General features: G+C 54.1%; 1 protein-coding gene across 3 annotated transcripts; it reads left to right on the top strand.

The window, feature by feature from the left end:
- Nucleotides 1-3,390: 3,390 nt before the first annotated feature.
- Nucleotides 3,391-13,439, top strand: FMOD (fibromodulin). Of its 3 annotated transcripts, none has more exons than XR_009419943.1 (4): nucleotides 3,391-3,655; nucleotides 7,462-8,472; nucleotides 11,012-11,697; nucleotides 11,933-13,439. XR_009419943.1 is itself a non-coding variant. In XM_059488099.1 (3 exons), the coding sequence occupies exons 2-3, from the start codon at nucleotides 7,476-7,478 to the stop codon at nucleotides 11,161-11,163; spliced, it is 1,149 nt and encodes a 382-aa protein (XP_059344082.1). In that variant the 5' UTR covers nucleotides 3,391-3,655; nucleotides 7,462-7,475; the 3' UTR covers nucleotides 11,164-13,439. The 3 variants fall into 3 exon arrangements, 1 of the variants encoding a protein (XP_059344082.1); XR_009419942.1 differs by having other exon boundaries at nucleotides 11,012-12,150; nucleotides 12,439-13,439; XM_059488099.1 differs by having other exon boundaries at nucleotides 11,012-13,439.
- Nucleotides 13,440-14,312: the final 873 nt, after the last annotated feature.

The raw sequence follows: 14,312 nt of genomic DNA, 5'->3' as shown, positions 1-14,312 counted from the left end.
CACACCGCTCAGAGGGGATCAAACCCCTCCCCACCTCCCTTCCCTGGGGTTTTCCTCCCTTTCCCTGCCCTCTTTTCCCACTTTCCCCACATCCTCCCTGCCTGCAGACGGGCTGTGCTTTCCAGGCACATTTCCCATCCCAAACATTCGGGATTTCTGGCCGAGTCCCCGCTGTACAGCGTGTCCCTCCAAGCCCGGCCACCGAACCGCGCTCACATCGCTGCTGCCGCTCCTCCTCCTCCTCAGGATCCCCGCAGGGCTCCTCCGCCCCGGGAGGATGTTTGGGCTGGGAATTTCCTATGGAAAACAAGGAGGAACGGAGCCCGGGGGGGAGCTGGCACCTGCTGAGCGCTGCTAAATGATTCCAGGCTGCCGGGAGGATTCGGGAGCTCCGGGCTCCTTCCCTTCCCTTCCCTTCCCTTCCCTTCCCTTCCCTTCCCTTCCCTTCCCTTCCCTTCCCTTCCCTTCCCTTCCCTTCCCTTCCCTTCCCTTCCCTTCCCTTCCCTTCCCTTCCCTTCCCTTCCCTTCCCTTCCCTTCCCTTCCCTTCCCTTCCCTTCCCTTCCCCCAGGGGATGGATGAAACCCCCAGTCCTGGTGGATGGATGAGACCCCCAAATCCCAGGGGAGGGATGAAATCCCAAATACCCAGAAGAATGGATGAGACTCGAAATCCCAGAGGATGGGTGAGATCCCCAATCCTGAGCGATGGATGAGATCCTGGTGGGAGGGATGAGATCCCCAAATCTTGGGGGATGGATGAGACCCCAAATCTCCAGGGAATGGATGAGATCCTGAATCCCTGAGGGATGGATGAGATCCCAAATCCTGGGGATGGATGAGACCTCAAATCCCAGGGATGGATGAGACCTCAAATCCCAGGGATGGATGAGATCCCAAATTCCAGGGGATGGAATGAAACCCCAAATCTCTGGAGGATGAATGAGGCCCCAAAACCCAGGGGAGGGATGAAATTCCATATACCCAGAAGAATGGATGCGACTCGAAATCCTGGGAGATGGACGAGATCCCAAATCCTGGGGGGTGAATGAGACCCCAAATCCCTGGGGGATGGATGAAATCCTCAATCCCGGTGGATGGATGAGACCCCAAATCCCAGATGGATGGATGAGAATCCAAATCTCCGGGGGATGGATGAGATCCCAAATCCTGCGGGATGGGCGGGATCACAAATCCCAGGAGAATGGATGAGATCCCAAACCCTGGGGGGTGGATGAAACCCCCAATCCTGCTGGAATGGATGACACCCCAAATCCTGGGGGGATGGATTAAATCCCAAATCCCAGAGAATGGATCAAATCCCCAAATCCTGATGGGACTGATGAGATCCCAAATCCTGATGGGATGGATGGGATCCCAAATCTCTGGGGGATGGATGAAACCCCCAATCCTGGTGGATGGATGAGATCCCAAATCCCAGGGGAGGGATGAAATCCCAAATACCCAGAAGAATGGAAGAGACTCGAAATCCTGGGGGATTGACGAGATCCCAAATCCTGGGGGGTGAATGAGACCCCAAATCCCTGGGGGATGGATGAAATCCTCAATCCCGGTGGATGGATGAGACCCCAAATCCTAGGGGACGGATGAGATCCCAAATCCTGGGGGATCGATGAAATCCCAAATCCTGCTGGGAAGGATGAGACCCCCAAATCCTGGGGATGGATGAGATTCCAAAATCCCAGGGATGGATGAGATCCCAAATCCTGGGGGATTGATGAGATCCCAAATCCCCAGGGGATGGATGAAACCTCCAACCTCAGGGGTGGATGAGACATCAAATCCCAGGGATGGATGAGACCCCAAATCCCTGGGGATGGATTAAATCCCAAATCCCAGAGAATGGATCAGATCCCCAAATCCTGATGGGACTGATGAGATCCCAGATCCTGAGGGATAGATGAGACCCCAAATCCTGGGTGGTGGATGAGACCCCAAATCCCAGGGGATGGATGAGACCCCCAAATCCTGGGAATGGATGAGATCCCAAATCCTGGTGGGATGGATGAGACTCCAAATCCTGATGGGATAAATGAGATCCCAAATCCCAGGAAAGGATGAGACCCCAAATCCCATGAGGATGACTGAGATCCCAAATCCTGATGGGATGGATGAGACCCCCCAATCCCACATGGATTTTTCCCAGCCTGCAGAAACGCCAGCTTGGCAACCCCAGGCTGCCAAATCCGAAGACAAATCCCCGCTGTCACAGCGGCCCCTTTGCTGGGGAATTTATTTACTTTGGATGCCGCTGCCTTATCGTCCGTGGAAATGTTTATCCCAAATATTTAACGGCAGCACTGCACAAACTGAGCCTTCCTGGGGAGCACTCGGAGCAGGGCCCACATCCCCCTCCTGGAAGTGTAAAAAATTCAGGGAAAACTCCCTTTTTTCCCCCCAACATCCCCAAAACCTGACATTCCCTAATCTGACATTCCCTAACCTGACATTCCCCTCCTGGTCATGTAAAAATTCAGGAAAAATTCCTCATTTTTCCCCAACATTCCCTAACCTGACATTCCCCTCCTGGCCAGGAAAAAATTCAGGGAAAAAAATTCCTCGTTTTTCCCTCCAGCACCCCCAAAACCTGACATTCCCTAACCTGACATTCCCCTCCTGGAAGTGTAAAAAATTCAGGAAAAATTCCTCATTTTTCTCCAACATCCCCAAAACCTGACATTCCCTAACCTGACATTCCCTAACCTGATATTCCTTAACCTGACATTCCCCTCCTGATCGTGTAAAACATTCAGGAAAAATTTTTTGGTTTTCCCCCTAGCACCCCCAAAACCTGACATTCCCTAACCTGACATTCCCCTCCTGGAAGTGTAAAAATTCAGGGAAAATTCCTCATTTTTCCCCCCACATCCCCAAAACCTGACATTCCCTAACCTGACATTCCCCTCCTGGTCAGGTAAAAATTCCTCATTTTCCCCCCCACATCCCCAAAACCTGACATTCCCTAACCTGACATTCCCCTCCTGGAAGTGTAAAAATTCAGGGAAAATTCCTCATTTTTCCCCCCACATCCCCAAAACCTGACATTCCCTAACCTGACATTCCCTAACCTGACATTCCCCTCCTGGTCATGTTAAAAATTCAGGAAAAATTCCTCATTTTTCCCCCACCATCCCCAAAACCTGACATTCCCTAACCTGGCCAGAGGCCTCCTCGCAGCTCCCTGATGAGAAACGCAGGAGAGCCCTGACAAACAACATCCCAATCCCGCTAAGTCGTTGAGCAGAGGGAGCCTGGAAAGTGCCAACACTCCTGAGAGAAAAGGCTGGGGAGAGAGAGAGAGAAAGAGGAGGGAGAGGAGGGAGAGGGAGGAAAGAAATCGCAGGTTATTTATAACGCCAGGCAGCACCAGGGGCTCGCCAGTCTCTCCTGCAAAGCTGCGGCGGGGAGGTCACTCCCTGAAAAATCCCAAAAAAAAAAAAAAAAAAAAATTAAAAAAATTTTTTTAAAAATAAAAATAAATCCCGGAATCCCTGCCGAGCCCCGGCCGTGCCAGCGCAAGATTCGGGATCCGGGGCGGGCACGGGCGCTGCGGCTCGGGAGCCTCCCCCCCTCCGATGCTGCCGGTGCCACGGCACAGCCCGCAGCAGCCTTTGCACAGGAGGAGAGCGGCAGCTCGGTGAGTCCGGCCCGGCCTTTTGCAGGCAGCTTTTTCTGGGTTTTTTTTATTGTTTATTTGGGGTTTTTTTATGTTGGAAGGCTGGTTTCTATCGCTGTGCCCCGGCTGCGCGTGGGGTGGCACAGCTGGAGGGATGGGGATGTTGGAGAGGCGCTTCCCCTCCTGCCCGCTGCTGCTGGTGCCCATCTCCCTTCCCACCCACTTCTCCCGGTGCCCATCTCCCTTCCCACCCACTTCTCCCGGTGCCCACCTCTCCTGCTGCCCGATTCTCCTGCTGCTCCTCTCTCCTGCCCACTTCTCCTGATGCCATCTCCCTTCCCACTCACTTTTCGTGCTGCTCCCCTCTCCTGCCCACTTCTCATGATGCCCATCTCTCTTCCCACCCATTTTCCACATGCCCATCTCCCCTCCTGCCCACTTCTCCTCATGCCCATCTCTCCTGCCCACTTCTCCTCATGCCCATCTCCGCCTTTGCCCACTTTCCCTGATGTTCGTCTCCTTTCCCTCTTTTCCTGCTGCTCCTCTCCCATCCTGTCCATCTCCCCATCCCATCTGCCCTCCTGCCCCTCTGCCACCTCCATGCCCACTTCTCTGGGATCTGGACACCTTCCCTGATGTCCATCCAGGCTGGGTAGAGCCCCCCATCCCATCCCATCCCATCCCATCCCATCCCATCCCATCCCATCCCATCCCATGTTCCATCACCCCACGGATGCCCCCAAACCCTTGGCACGAGGAGTGGACCCCGGTGCAGCCCCTGGCACAGGACGGGGACACCGGGAGGGGACGGGAACATCAGGACCAGGTCCCACCCCAAACCTGGGGGTGAAGCCCCAGGGAGGGGAGAGAACCCCACAATCAACGGGGGGACAGCGGGGGACGCTGGGGACAGAATTTGGGGTCACCAGAGAGGTGAAGGGGGGCACTGGGAAAGGGGGGTTGACACCAGGTATGGGGATTTCCCCCCAGAGATGGGATTTTGCCCCCATGTATAGGGTTTTGCCCCCAGAGATGGGATTTTGCCCCCATGTATAGGGTTTTGCCCCCAGAGATGGGGATTTTGCCCCCATGTATAGGGTTTTGCCCCCAGAGATGGGATTTTGCCTCCAGGGATGGGGTTTTGCCCCCAGAGATGGGATTTTGCCTCCAGGGATGGGGTTTTGTCCCCAGTTGTGGGAGTTTTGCCCCTGGGATGGGTTTTTTTCCTCCAGGGATGGGGGTTTACCCCCCGGGAATGGGGTTTTAGCCCCCATGTCTAGGGTTTTGCCCCTGGGATGGGGGTTTTGCCCTCAGATATGGGGATTTCCCCCCAGAGATGGGATTTTTGCCCCCCAGAAATGGGGGTTTTGCCCCCAGATAAAGGGTTTTGCTTCCAGGAATGGGGTTTTAGCCCCCATGTATAGGGTTTTGCCCCCAGGGATGGGGGTTTTGCCCTCAGATATGGGGATTTCCCCCCAAGATGGGATTTTTGCCCCCCAGAAATGGGGGTTTTGCCCCCAGAAATGGGGTTTTTGCCCCCAGATAAAGGGTTTTACTTCCAGGAATGGGGTTTTTGCCCCCATGTATAGGGTTTGGCCCCCAGGGATGGGGGTTTTCCTCCAAGGATGGGGTTTTGCCCCAAAAGGGCCCCCAAGAAGGGGCTGCCAAGAGGGTGGAGGAGCTGCAGGCTCTGGTATGAGAGCAGGCACAGAGCCCTGGAGCAGCAGCAGGAGGAGGAGGAGGAGGAACAGGAACTCCTCTGGCCCTGCCAAGCTCCCCGTGGCACTCAGCACCCCCGGATCCCGTCCCGAGCAGGAGCAGGGAAAAAGGACAAACCCCAACCTGGATCCCCCCATCCCTCTCTGTTCCCGTGCCAGGCTGGCAGGGCAGGGCACTCTGTGCCCTCTGGGAGTGCCAGCCCGGGTGTCCCCTCCCTGCTGCAGCCTGGGGACACGGCCAGGGGCCACCAGGTGACCTCAGGGCCACCCCTGGCACGGCAGAAAGGGGACATTGGTCCTTGCTGGTCCCTGCTGTCCATGATGTCCCTGCTGTCCCTTGCTGGTTCCTACTGGTCCCTGCTGTCCTCTGATGTCCCTGGTGGTCCCTACTGGTTCTTACTGGTCCCTGCTGATCCCTACTGGTTCTTACTGGTCCCTGCTGGTTCCTGATGTCCCTACTGGTTTCTACTGGTCCCTGCTCACCTTGCTTGTCCCTACTGGTCTCTGTTGGTCCCTACTGGTCCCGGATGATCCCTGCTGTCCCCTGATGTCCCTACTGGTCCCTGCTGGTTTCTACTGGTCCTTGCTGGTCCCTGTTAGTCCCTACTGGTCCCTTCTGTCCCCTGACGTCCCTGCTGGTTCCTAATGGTTCTTACTGGTCCCTACTGGTTCTTACTGGTCCCTGATGTCCCTACTGGTTTCTGGTGGTCCCTGCTGATCCCTACTGGTCTCTGCTATCCCTGCTGGTCCCTGCTGTCCCTACTGGTCCCTACTGGTCCCTGTTAGTCCTTACTGGTCCCTGCTGGTCCCTGCAGTCCGTGCCGGAGCAGAGCTGGCAGTGACACCCTCCCAGCCACGTCGGATCCTCTCCCGCTCCCAGCAGCCAAATTCCTGGAGGGATTTCAAACTGCCTGGCTGCAGGAACAGCCCGTGCGCTCATTCATCCCGGGATGAGGAGCCTGGATGGCTCCAGGGCTGGAATCCTCCCGCTCCCAGCCCCACCTGGCCACGGCAGGAGGAGGCCAAGGGGATCAGGGACGGCTTTGCCTCATTCCCTGATCTCCTCTGGATCATTTCCAGGTGTTGTCCCCTCTCCCTGGTCACACCGAGGGCGCTGCCCCTTTTCGTGCCTGGGGAAATGGGAGCTTGGAAGAGGTTTCAGCTCCAAAACCAGGCAGGATTTGTTTACCAGGATCTGCATCCCGCGTTTCTGTGGGGGAAGGGAGAGCTGGATGAAACCCACAGCGATTCCTGTCACCAGCGAGCGAGCGGAGCATAAATAGCTCCTTCAAAAGATGCCTCCAGCTCCTTCAAAAGGCTCCCCAGGCTCCCGGAATCGCCCTGATCTGGCAGATTCCGCTCTCAGGCAGAGAATTCAAATCCCTTCTCCAAGGGGATCCAAATTCCTTCTGCTCCCTCCCACGCGGAGCCAAGCCGGGGCACCTCGTGTGACCCCAGAAAAATCCACGCGTCCCCAGGCTCTGTTCTCTGCCCAGGAACTGGGATGGAATGAGCCAGAAATCAGGATCTCACCAGCACATCTCCTCTGGGGTGGAGATTCCTCCCAAATCTCCACTGGGATGGAAATTCCTCCCAAATCCGCACTGGGAGGGAGTTTTCTTCTCAAATCTCCACTGGTTTCCCCCAAATCTCCACTGAGGACTAAGGCTCCTCTCAAATTTCCACTGGGATGGAGATTCTGCCCCAGTTTCCACTGGGAAGAAGGTTTTCCCCAAATCTCCACGGGTTCCTCCCAGATTTCCACTGGAATGAAGGTTCCTCCCAAATCTCTGCTGGTTTTTCCCAAATCTCCACCAGTTCCTCCCAGATTTCCACTGGGATGTAGGTTCCTCCCTAAATTTCCACTGGGAGGGAGGTTCTCCCCAGATTTCCACTGGAAGGGAGGTTTTCCCCAAATCTCCACCAGTTCCTCCCAAATCTCCACCAGGGCCACAATTTTCTCCAAGGTGAAAAGTGTGAAAATCACACAACTCCACCCAGGAGAAATATCCACAGCCAGGGATTTTTGGGCAGGATTCCTTCATTTCCTGCTCCTCCAGCCCTGCCTTCCTCCCCACCTCACCCTCCCTCGCCTTTGTCCCCTCTCAGGTCCCTCCATCGCCATGCCTCGGCCCACCACCCTCATCCTCATCCTGGCCGGGCTCTGCGCGTCCTCGCTGGGCCAGTACAACGAGGAGGAGGACCTGGCGTGGCTCCAGTACTACCTGCGGCAGTCCCGCGCCTCCTCCTACAACTACGTGCCCTACTACGAGGAGGAGAGCCCCGCGTACGCCTACTCCTACCCCAGCGCCACCGACACGGAGCCGGAGCCCGAGCCCGAGCCGCAGCAGGCGGCGCCCTGGCGGTGTCCCCAAGAGTGTGACTGTCCCCCCAACTTCTCGTCGGCCATGTACTGCGACACGCGCAACCTGCGCTACCTGCCCTTCGTGCCGTCGCGGATGAAGTACGTCTATTTCCAGAACAACCTCGTCACCTCCATCCAGGAGGGCGCCTTCGACAACGCCACCGAGCTGGAGTGGCTGGCGCTGCACAACAACCAGATCAGCAGCGACAAGATGGGCAAGAAGGTTTTCGGGAAGCTGCAGAGGTTGGAGAGGCTCTACATGAACAACAACAACCTGACCCGGCTGCCCAGCCCGCTGCCGCGCTCGCTGCGCGAGCTCCACCTCTCCTACAACCAGATCTCCAAGGTGCCTCCCAACGCTCTGGAGGGGCTGGAGAACCTCACGGCGCTCTACCTCAGCCACAACTTCATCTTCGAGATGGGCGCGTCCCTCAAGGGGCTCAAGTCGCTGATCCTGGCCGACCTGAGCTACAACAACCTCAGGAAGGTCCCCGACGGGCTGCCGGCCTTGCTGGAGCAGCTCTACATGGAGTACAACTACATCAACGCCATCCCCGACGACTATTTCCAGGTGTCCCCCAGGCTGCTCTACGTGAGGATGTCCCACAACAGCCTGACCAACCAAGGGCTCTCCAGCAACACCTTCAACAGCAGCAGCATCCTGGAGCTGGACCTCTCCTACAACCGGCTGCAGAAGATCCCGCGGGTCAACACCAACCTGGAGAACCTCTACCTGCAGGGGAACCAGATCGACGGTGAGCAGGGGTGGGGAACGGGGTGGGGAACCCACAGGAACCATCTGGTGTGGTGGGAAACCCAGAGGAACAGGTATGGGAACGGGAATGAAGATGGGGATTGGAATGGGGAATGGGAATAGGGTGGGGATGGAAATGGGGACAGGAATGGGAACGGGAACAGGTACAGGTATAGGAACGGGAATGGAGATGGGGATGGGAATTGGATAGGGACAGGAATGGGGGACGGGAACAGGAACAGGAATGGAGATGGGGATGGGAATTGGATAGGGACAGGAATGGTGGACGGGAACAGGAACAGGAATGGAGATGGGGATGGGAATTGGATAGGGACAGGAATGGGGATGGGAAGGTGCCAGTGCCGCCATCAGCTGTTGCAGGGAAAACACAGAACCCCGCAGCGGGGAGCTGCCAGCAGCACAGACACGGGAACAGATTCCCAAATGTTTGCTTTCCAAAGCGGAGCTGCCGCCGTCTGCCCACAAACGCCGCGGAGCCACCGCCGGCTCCTCCTCCTCCTCCTCCTCTGCGGGTCCCGCTGACCTTCACAGCCCCCCAAAATCGGGGATTTGCGGCTCCATCCCCTTTGGAGCATCCGGAGCGCGGTCCTGCCCCTCCGGCCCACCGAGGGTCCCTCTATGGGTGCAGCCCCCAAATCCCAGCGCTCCCCCCCTGCATCCCGCTGCCTTTTCCTGGAGCTCTGCTGCCCTCTAGGCTCAAATCCTGCACGGAAAAAAAAAATCCCAAAAAAATGTATTTTGGAGTTTGTTCCATCTCCCGCTTCCTGATGTGCTGGGCTGGGCTGGAATTTCCCTGCCTGGCGCTGGCAGCGGAGGAGCAGAGGGGATGGCTGGGATGGGGACAGGGACATCCCAAATCTCCACTGGGATGGGAGGTTCCTCCCAGATCTCCTCTGGTTTGTCCCAAATGTCCACCAAGAAAGGAGATTCCTCCCAAATCCCCATTGGGAGGGAGTTTTCTTCCAAATCTCCACTGGTTTCTCCCAAATCTCCACTCAGGACTAAGGTTCCTCCCTGAATTTCCACTGGGAAGGAGGTTTTTCCCAAATTTCCACTGTTCCCTCCCAAATCTCCACCAGGGATGGAGGTTCCTCCCTAAATTTCCACTGGGAAGGAGATTTTTCCCAAATCTCCACTGGTTTCTCCCAAATCTCCACCACGTATGGAGGTTCCTCCCAAATCCCCATTGGGACGGAGTTTTCTTCCAAATCTCCACTGGTTTCTCCCAGATCTCCACTGAGGACTAAGCTCACATTTTTTCCCCCCTGCCTGCCTCAACACAAAGGAGCTTGCAGAGGTGGATCCCTCAGAACAGAGAATTTCCCACTGAAAATCCATTTTTGGGGAAAATTGTGGGGGATTTGGCTCCACAGAGGAGGCTGAGGTAGAACAGGCCAGACAGAGCTAAAGAATAAAGCAGGGATTTATTAAAAGGATCTCCTCAATGGATCCGCCTTGGGCAGCACAAGAGCCCAGCCAGGGCTGCACCCAAGGTGAACCAAAATGGTCACAAAGTGAACCCAAGATGGACCCAAAATGAACCAAAGATAAACCCAAATGGTCACAAAATGAGCCCAAAATGGCCACAAAATGAATCCAAGATGGACCCAAAATGGTCACAAAATAAACCCAAGATGAGCCAAAATGGCCACAAAATGAACCCAAAATGGTCACAAAGTGAACCCAAGATGAGCCAAAATGGTTACAAAATGTACCCAAGATGGTCACAAAATGATCACAAAATGGACCCAAAATGGCCACAAAATGTACTCAAGATGAGCCAAAATGGTCACAAAATGAACTCTATATGAGGCAAACTGGTCACAATGTGAACCCAAGATGGACCCAAAATGGTCACAAAATGAGCCCAAAATGACCCAAATGGTCACAAAATGAACCCAACATGAACCAAAACGGTCACAAAATAAACCCAAGATGAGCCAAAATGGCCACAAAATGAACCCAACATGAACCCAAAAATGGTCAAAAAATGAACCCAAGGTGAACCCAAATAGTCACAAAATGAACCCAAGGTGAACCCAAATGGTCACAAAATGAACCCAAGATGGACTCAAAATGGTCATTAAATGAAGCCAAGATGGACTCAAAATGGTCATTAAATGAAACCAAGATGGACCCAAAATGGTCACAAAATGAACCCAAAATGGTCACAAAATGCACAACCACTCATGGGGTCTGTGACTTTCATAAGTTCTGCTGCATATCAAATATTGGAGTTAATTGTCTAATTACCTTAAGGTTATGAAGTCCTATCCTTCTTGTTTTTCTCTCTTCATTCCATTGTTGTTTCTGCTCTTGGGGTGAAATTTGGACCATTTCTCCTTGGTCCCCACTAGAGCAGGAACTGTTTTCTCTCTATGCACAGAGCTCACCACCCCCTAACACCACCCCCAAACCCACCCCAAACCCTAAACCACCACAAAACCCCAAAAAAACACCAAAAAAAACCCCCCAAAACCCCAAACCACGAGGCCTCACCACCTCCTCTCCCCCCACAGAGTTCTCCATCAGCAGCTTCTGCTCCGTGGTGGACGTGGTGAACTACTCGCGGCTGCAGGTGCTGCGGCTGGACGGCAACGCCATCAAACGCAACGCGGTGCCCCCGGACGCGCCGCTGTGCCTGCGCCGCGCCACCGTCATCGAGATCTGAGCCCCCCCAGGACTGGTGTCCCCCACAGGTTCCCATGGGGATCCCCTCGTTCCTGCTTCCCCGCCCGACTCGCAGCGCCGTCGCCGGTTTTCCCGGAATTGTCCCTTTTTGCACTCAGATCCCGGCTCTGATCCCGCCACAGGCGTCCCACGAAGGGGACATGGGCAGCTCCTGTCCCAGGGTGGGGTGGGACATGGCAGGGGTGGGGATCATCCTGCTTTGGACAGGGGGAAATCCCAAACTCGATCCCAAATTCGGGTCTGAATTCCCTGGGAGGAGCATCCTTACAGGAGGTTCGGATCCTTTTTCCATGGGGAAATCCCAATGCCAAATCTGGATCTGAACCCCCTAAAAGGAGCATCCTTCCATGGGGATCAGACCCAGAAGGAACATCCTTCCAGGAGGATCAGACCCTTTTTCCATGGGCAAATCTCAATCCCAACCCCAAATTCGGGTCTGAATTCCCTGGGAGGAGCTTCCTTACAGGAGGTTCAGATTCTTTTTTCCATGGGGAAATCCCAAACCCAAATCCAGGTCTGAACCCCCTGGGAGGAGCATCCTTCCATGGGGATCAGACCCTTTTTCCATGGGGAAATCTTTCCATGGGGATCAGACCCAGAAGGAACATCCTTCCAAGGGGATCAGACCCTTTTTCCATGGGCAAATCCCAATCCCGACCCCAAATTCGGGTCTGAACCCCCTGGGAGGAGCTTCCTTACAGGAGGTTCAGATTCTTTTTTCCATGGGGAAATCCCAAACCCAAATCCAGGTCTGAACCCCCTAAAAGGAGCATCCTTCCATGGGGATCAGACCCTTGTTCCATGGGGAAATCCCAAACTCGATCCCAAATTTGGGTCTGAATTCCCTGGGAGGAGTTTACTTTCATGGGGTTCAGACCCTTTTTCCATGGGGATCAGACCCAGAAGGAACATCCTTCCAGGAGGATCAGACCCTTTTTCTGGGGGGAAATCCCAATCCCAAATCCAGGTCTGAACTCCCTAAAAGGAGCATCCTTCCATGGGGATCAGACCCTTTTTCCACGGGGAAATCCCAATCCCAAATCCTGGTCTGAACCCCCTTAAAGGAGCTTCCTTACAGGGGGTTCAGACCCTTTTTCCATAGGGAAACCCCAATCCCAATCCCAAATCCAGGTCTGATTTGGGAGGAGCATCCTTCCAGGAGGATCAGACCCTTGGTTCCATGGGGAAATCCTGTGGGGAAATCCCATGGGGACCAGATCCTTTTTCCATGGGGAAATCCCAATCCCAAATCCAGGTCTGAACCCCCTAAAAGGAGCATCCTTCCATGGGGATCAGACCCTTTTTCCATGGGGAAATCCCAATCCCAAATCTGGATCTGAACCCACCGAAAGGAGCTGCCTTACAGGGGCATCAGACCCTTCTTCCATGGGGAAATCCCATGCGGAAATCCCAGGGGAATCAGACCCTTTTTCCATGGGGAAATCCCAATCCCAAATCCGGATCTGAACCCCCTGGAAGGAACATCTTTCCATGGGGATCAGACACCTTTTCCATGGGGAAATCCTTCCAGGGGAATCAGACCCTTTTTCCACGGGGAAATCCCAATCCCAACCCCAAATCTGAATCTGAACCCCCTAAAAGGAGCATCCTTCCATGGGGATCAAACCCTTGTTCCATGAGGAAATCCCATGGGGAAATCCCGTGGGGAATCAGACCCTTTTTCCATGGGGAAATCCCAATCCCAAATCCGGGTCTGAGCCCCCTGGGATGAGCACCCAAGGGCTTGGGATCTGCAGGAGTGAAGGGTTAAAGCTCTCCAGGCTGGAGGAGCAAATCCATCCCTTCCCTTTCCTTTTCCCCCCCTTTTCCATCAATCTGCTCCAGAATTAACGGGGAGAAACCCTAAAAGAGAGAAACCCACCTTGGGATCAGAGGGAAACCCCTGAGGAACAGAGGGATCCCAAATCTTCCTCCCAAACCCCTGGATCAGGGCAGGGTGGGGAAAATCCTGGAGTTGTCACCCCCTGAGCTCAGACATCCCAATGAAAACCCCAAAACCAATCACAGAGCCACGTTGGAATTCCCTAAAAATCCCAAATCCCCCAAAATTCCCCAACTCGGCCCCTCAGGTGGCTGAGTTTGAGGACTGAAGGGGCAGCTGAGCTTTTGGGGGCTCACCCCGACCCTCTGCGTCGTTCCTGCATGCGAAGATCATTTTTAAAAAAACCCCCCAAAAAAATCCCGTAATTTCACCAGCATGAACTGTAAACCCCAAAGCCATCAATAAAACCTTTGCAGTGCCTGCACCAAGCGCTTCTCCTCCTGTCCGGGATGGATTTCCAGCCGGAATCCAGGCTGGAATTGTTGGTCCGGGTATGGCACGGAGCTTTCACCGGGAAAAGGGAAAAATTTTCATGGAAAAGGGGAAAATCTCCATGGAAAAGGCTCAGCGGGAGTGGGGAAGGACGGAGGCAACACCGGGGTTTTTTAGGGTTTTTTTTTTCTGGACCCTCCTGGCTTTGGTTGTGGGGATTTTTAACAGCTGGGCTGGGGGACGGTTGGAAAAGTGGATGGAAAAATAAGGGGAACGTGAATGGAAAAATAAGGGAAAAATGAATGGGAAAATGGATGGGAAAATAAGGGGGAAATGAATGGGAAAATAGGGGGAAAATAAGGGAAACATGGATGGGAAAATAAGGGAAACATGGAGGGAAAAATAAGGGGGAAATTAAGGGGGAAATTAAGGGGGAAAATTAAGGGGGAAATTAAGGGGGAAATTAAGGGGGAAAATAAGGGGGAAAATAAGGGGGAAAATAAGGGAAACATGGAGGGAAAAATAAGGGGGAAATTAAGGGGGAAATTAAGGGGGAAAATAAGGGGGAAAATAAGGGGAAACATGGATGGGAAAAAGTGAGGGAAAAACTGAGGCAAACATGAATGGGAAAAGGGATGGAAAAATAAGGGGAAAATGGATGGGAAAAAGAATGGAAAAATAAGGGGAAAATGGATGGGGAAAATGGAAGGGTAAAAACTGAGGGAAAAATAAGGGGAAATGAATGGAAAAATAAGGGAAAAATAAGGGAAACATGGATGGAAAAATAAGGGGAACATGGATGGAAAAATGGAGGGAAAAACGGAGGGAGACATGGATGGGAAAAGGGATGGAAA

Source organism: Ammospiza nelsoni, chromosome 23 (assembly GCF_027579445.1).
Source record: "Ammospiza nelsoni isolate bAmmNel1 chromosome 23, bAmmNel1.pri, whole genome shotgun sequence".
Lineage (NCBI taxonomy): Eukaryota > Metazoa > Chordata > Aves > Passeriformes > Passerellidae > Ammospiza > Ammospiza nelsoni.
Note: the sequence above shows the minus strand (reverse complement) of the source record. Positions and strands in the feature narration are given on the sequence as shown.

Excerpts from the sequence above, each read along its gene's own strand:
- FMOD (XM_059488099.1), top strand. The coding sequence starts at position 7,476 with ATGCCTCGGCCCACCACCCTCATCCTCATCCTGGCCGGGCTCTGCGCG. Across the intron at positions 8,473-11,011 it reads GCAGGGGAACCAGATCGACG|AGTTCTCCATCAGCAGCTTC; the intron begins GTGAGCAGGGGT and ends CTCCCCCCACAG.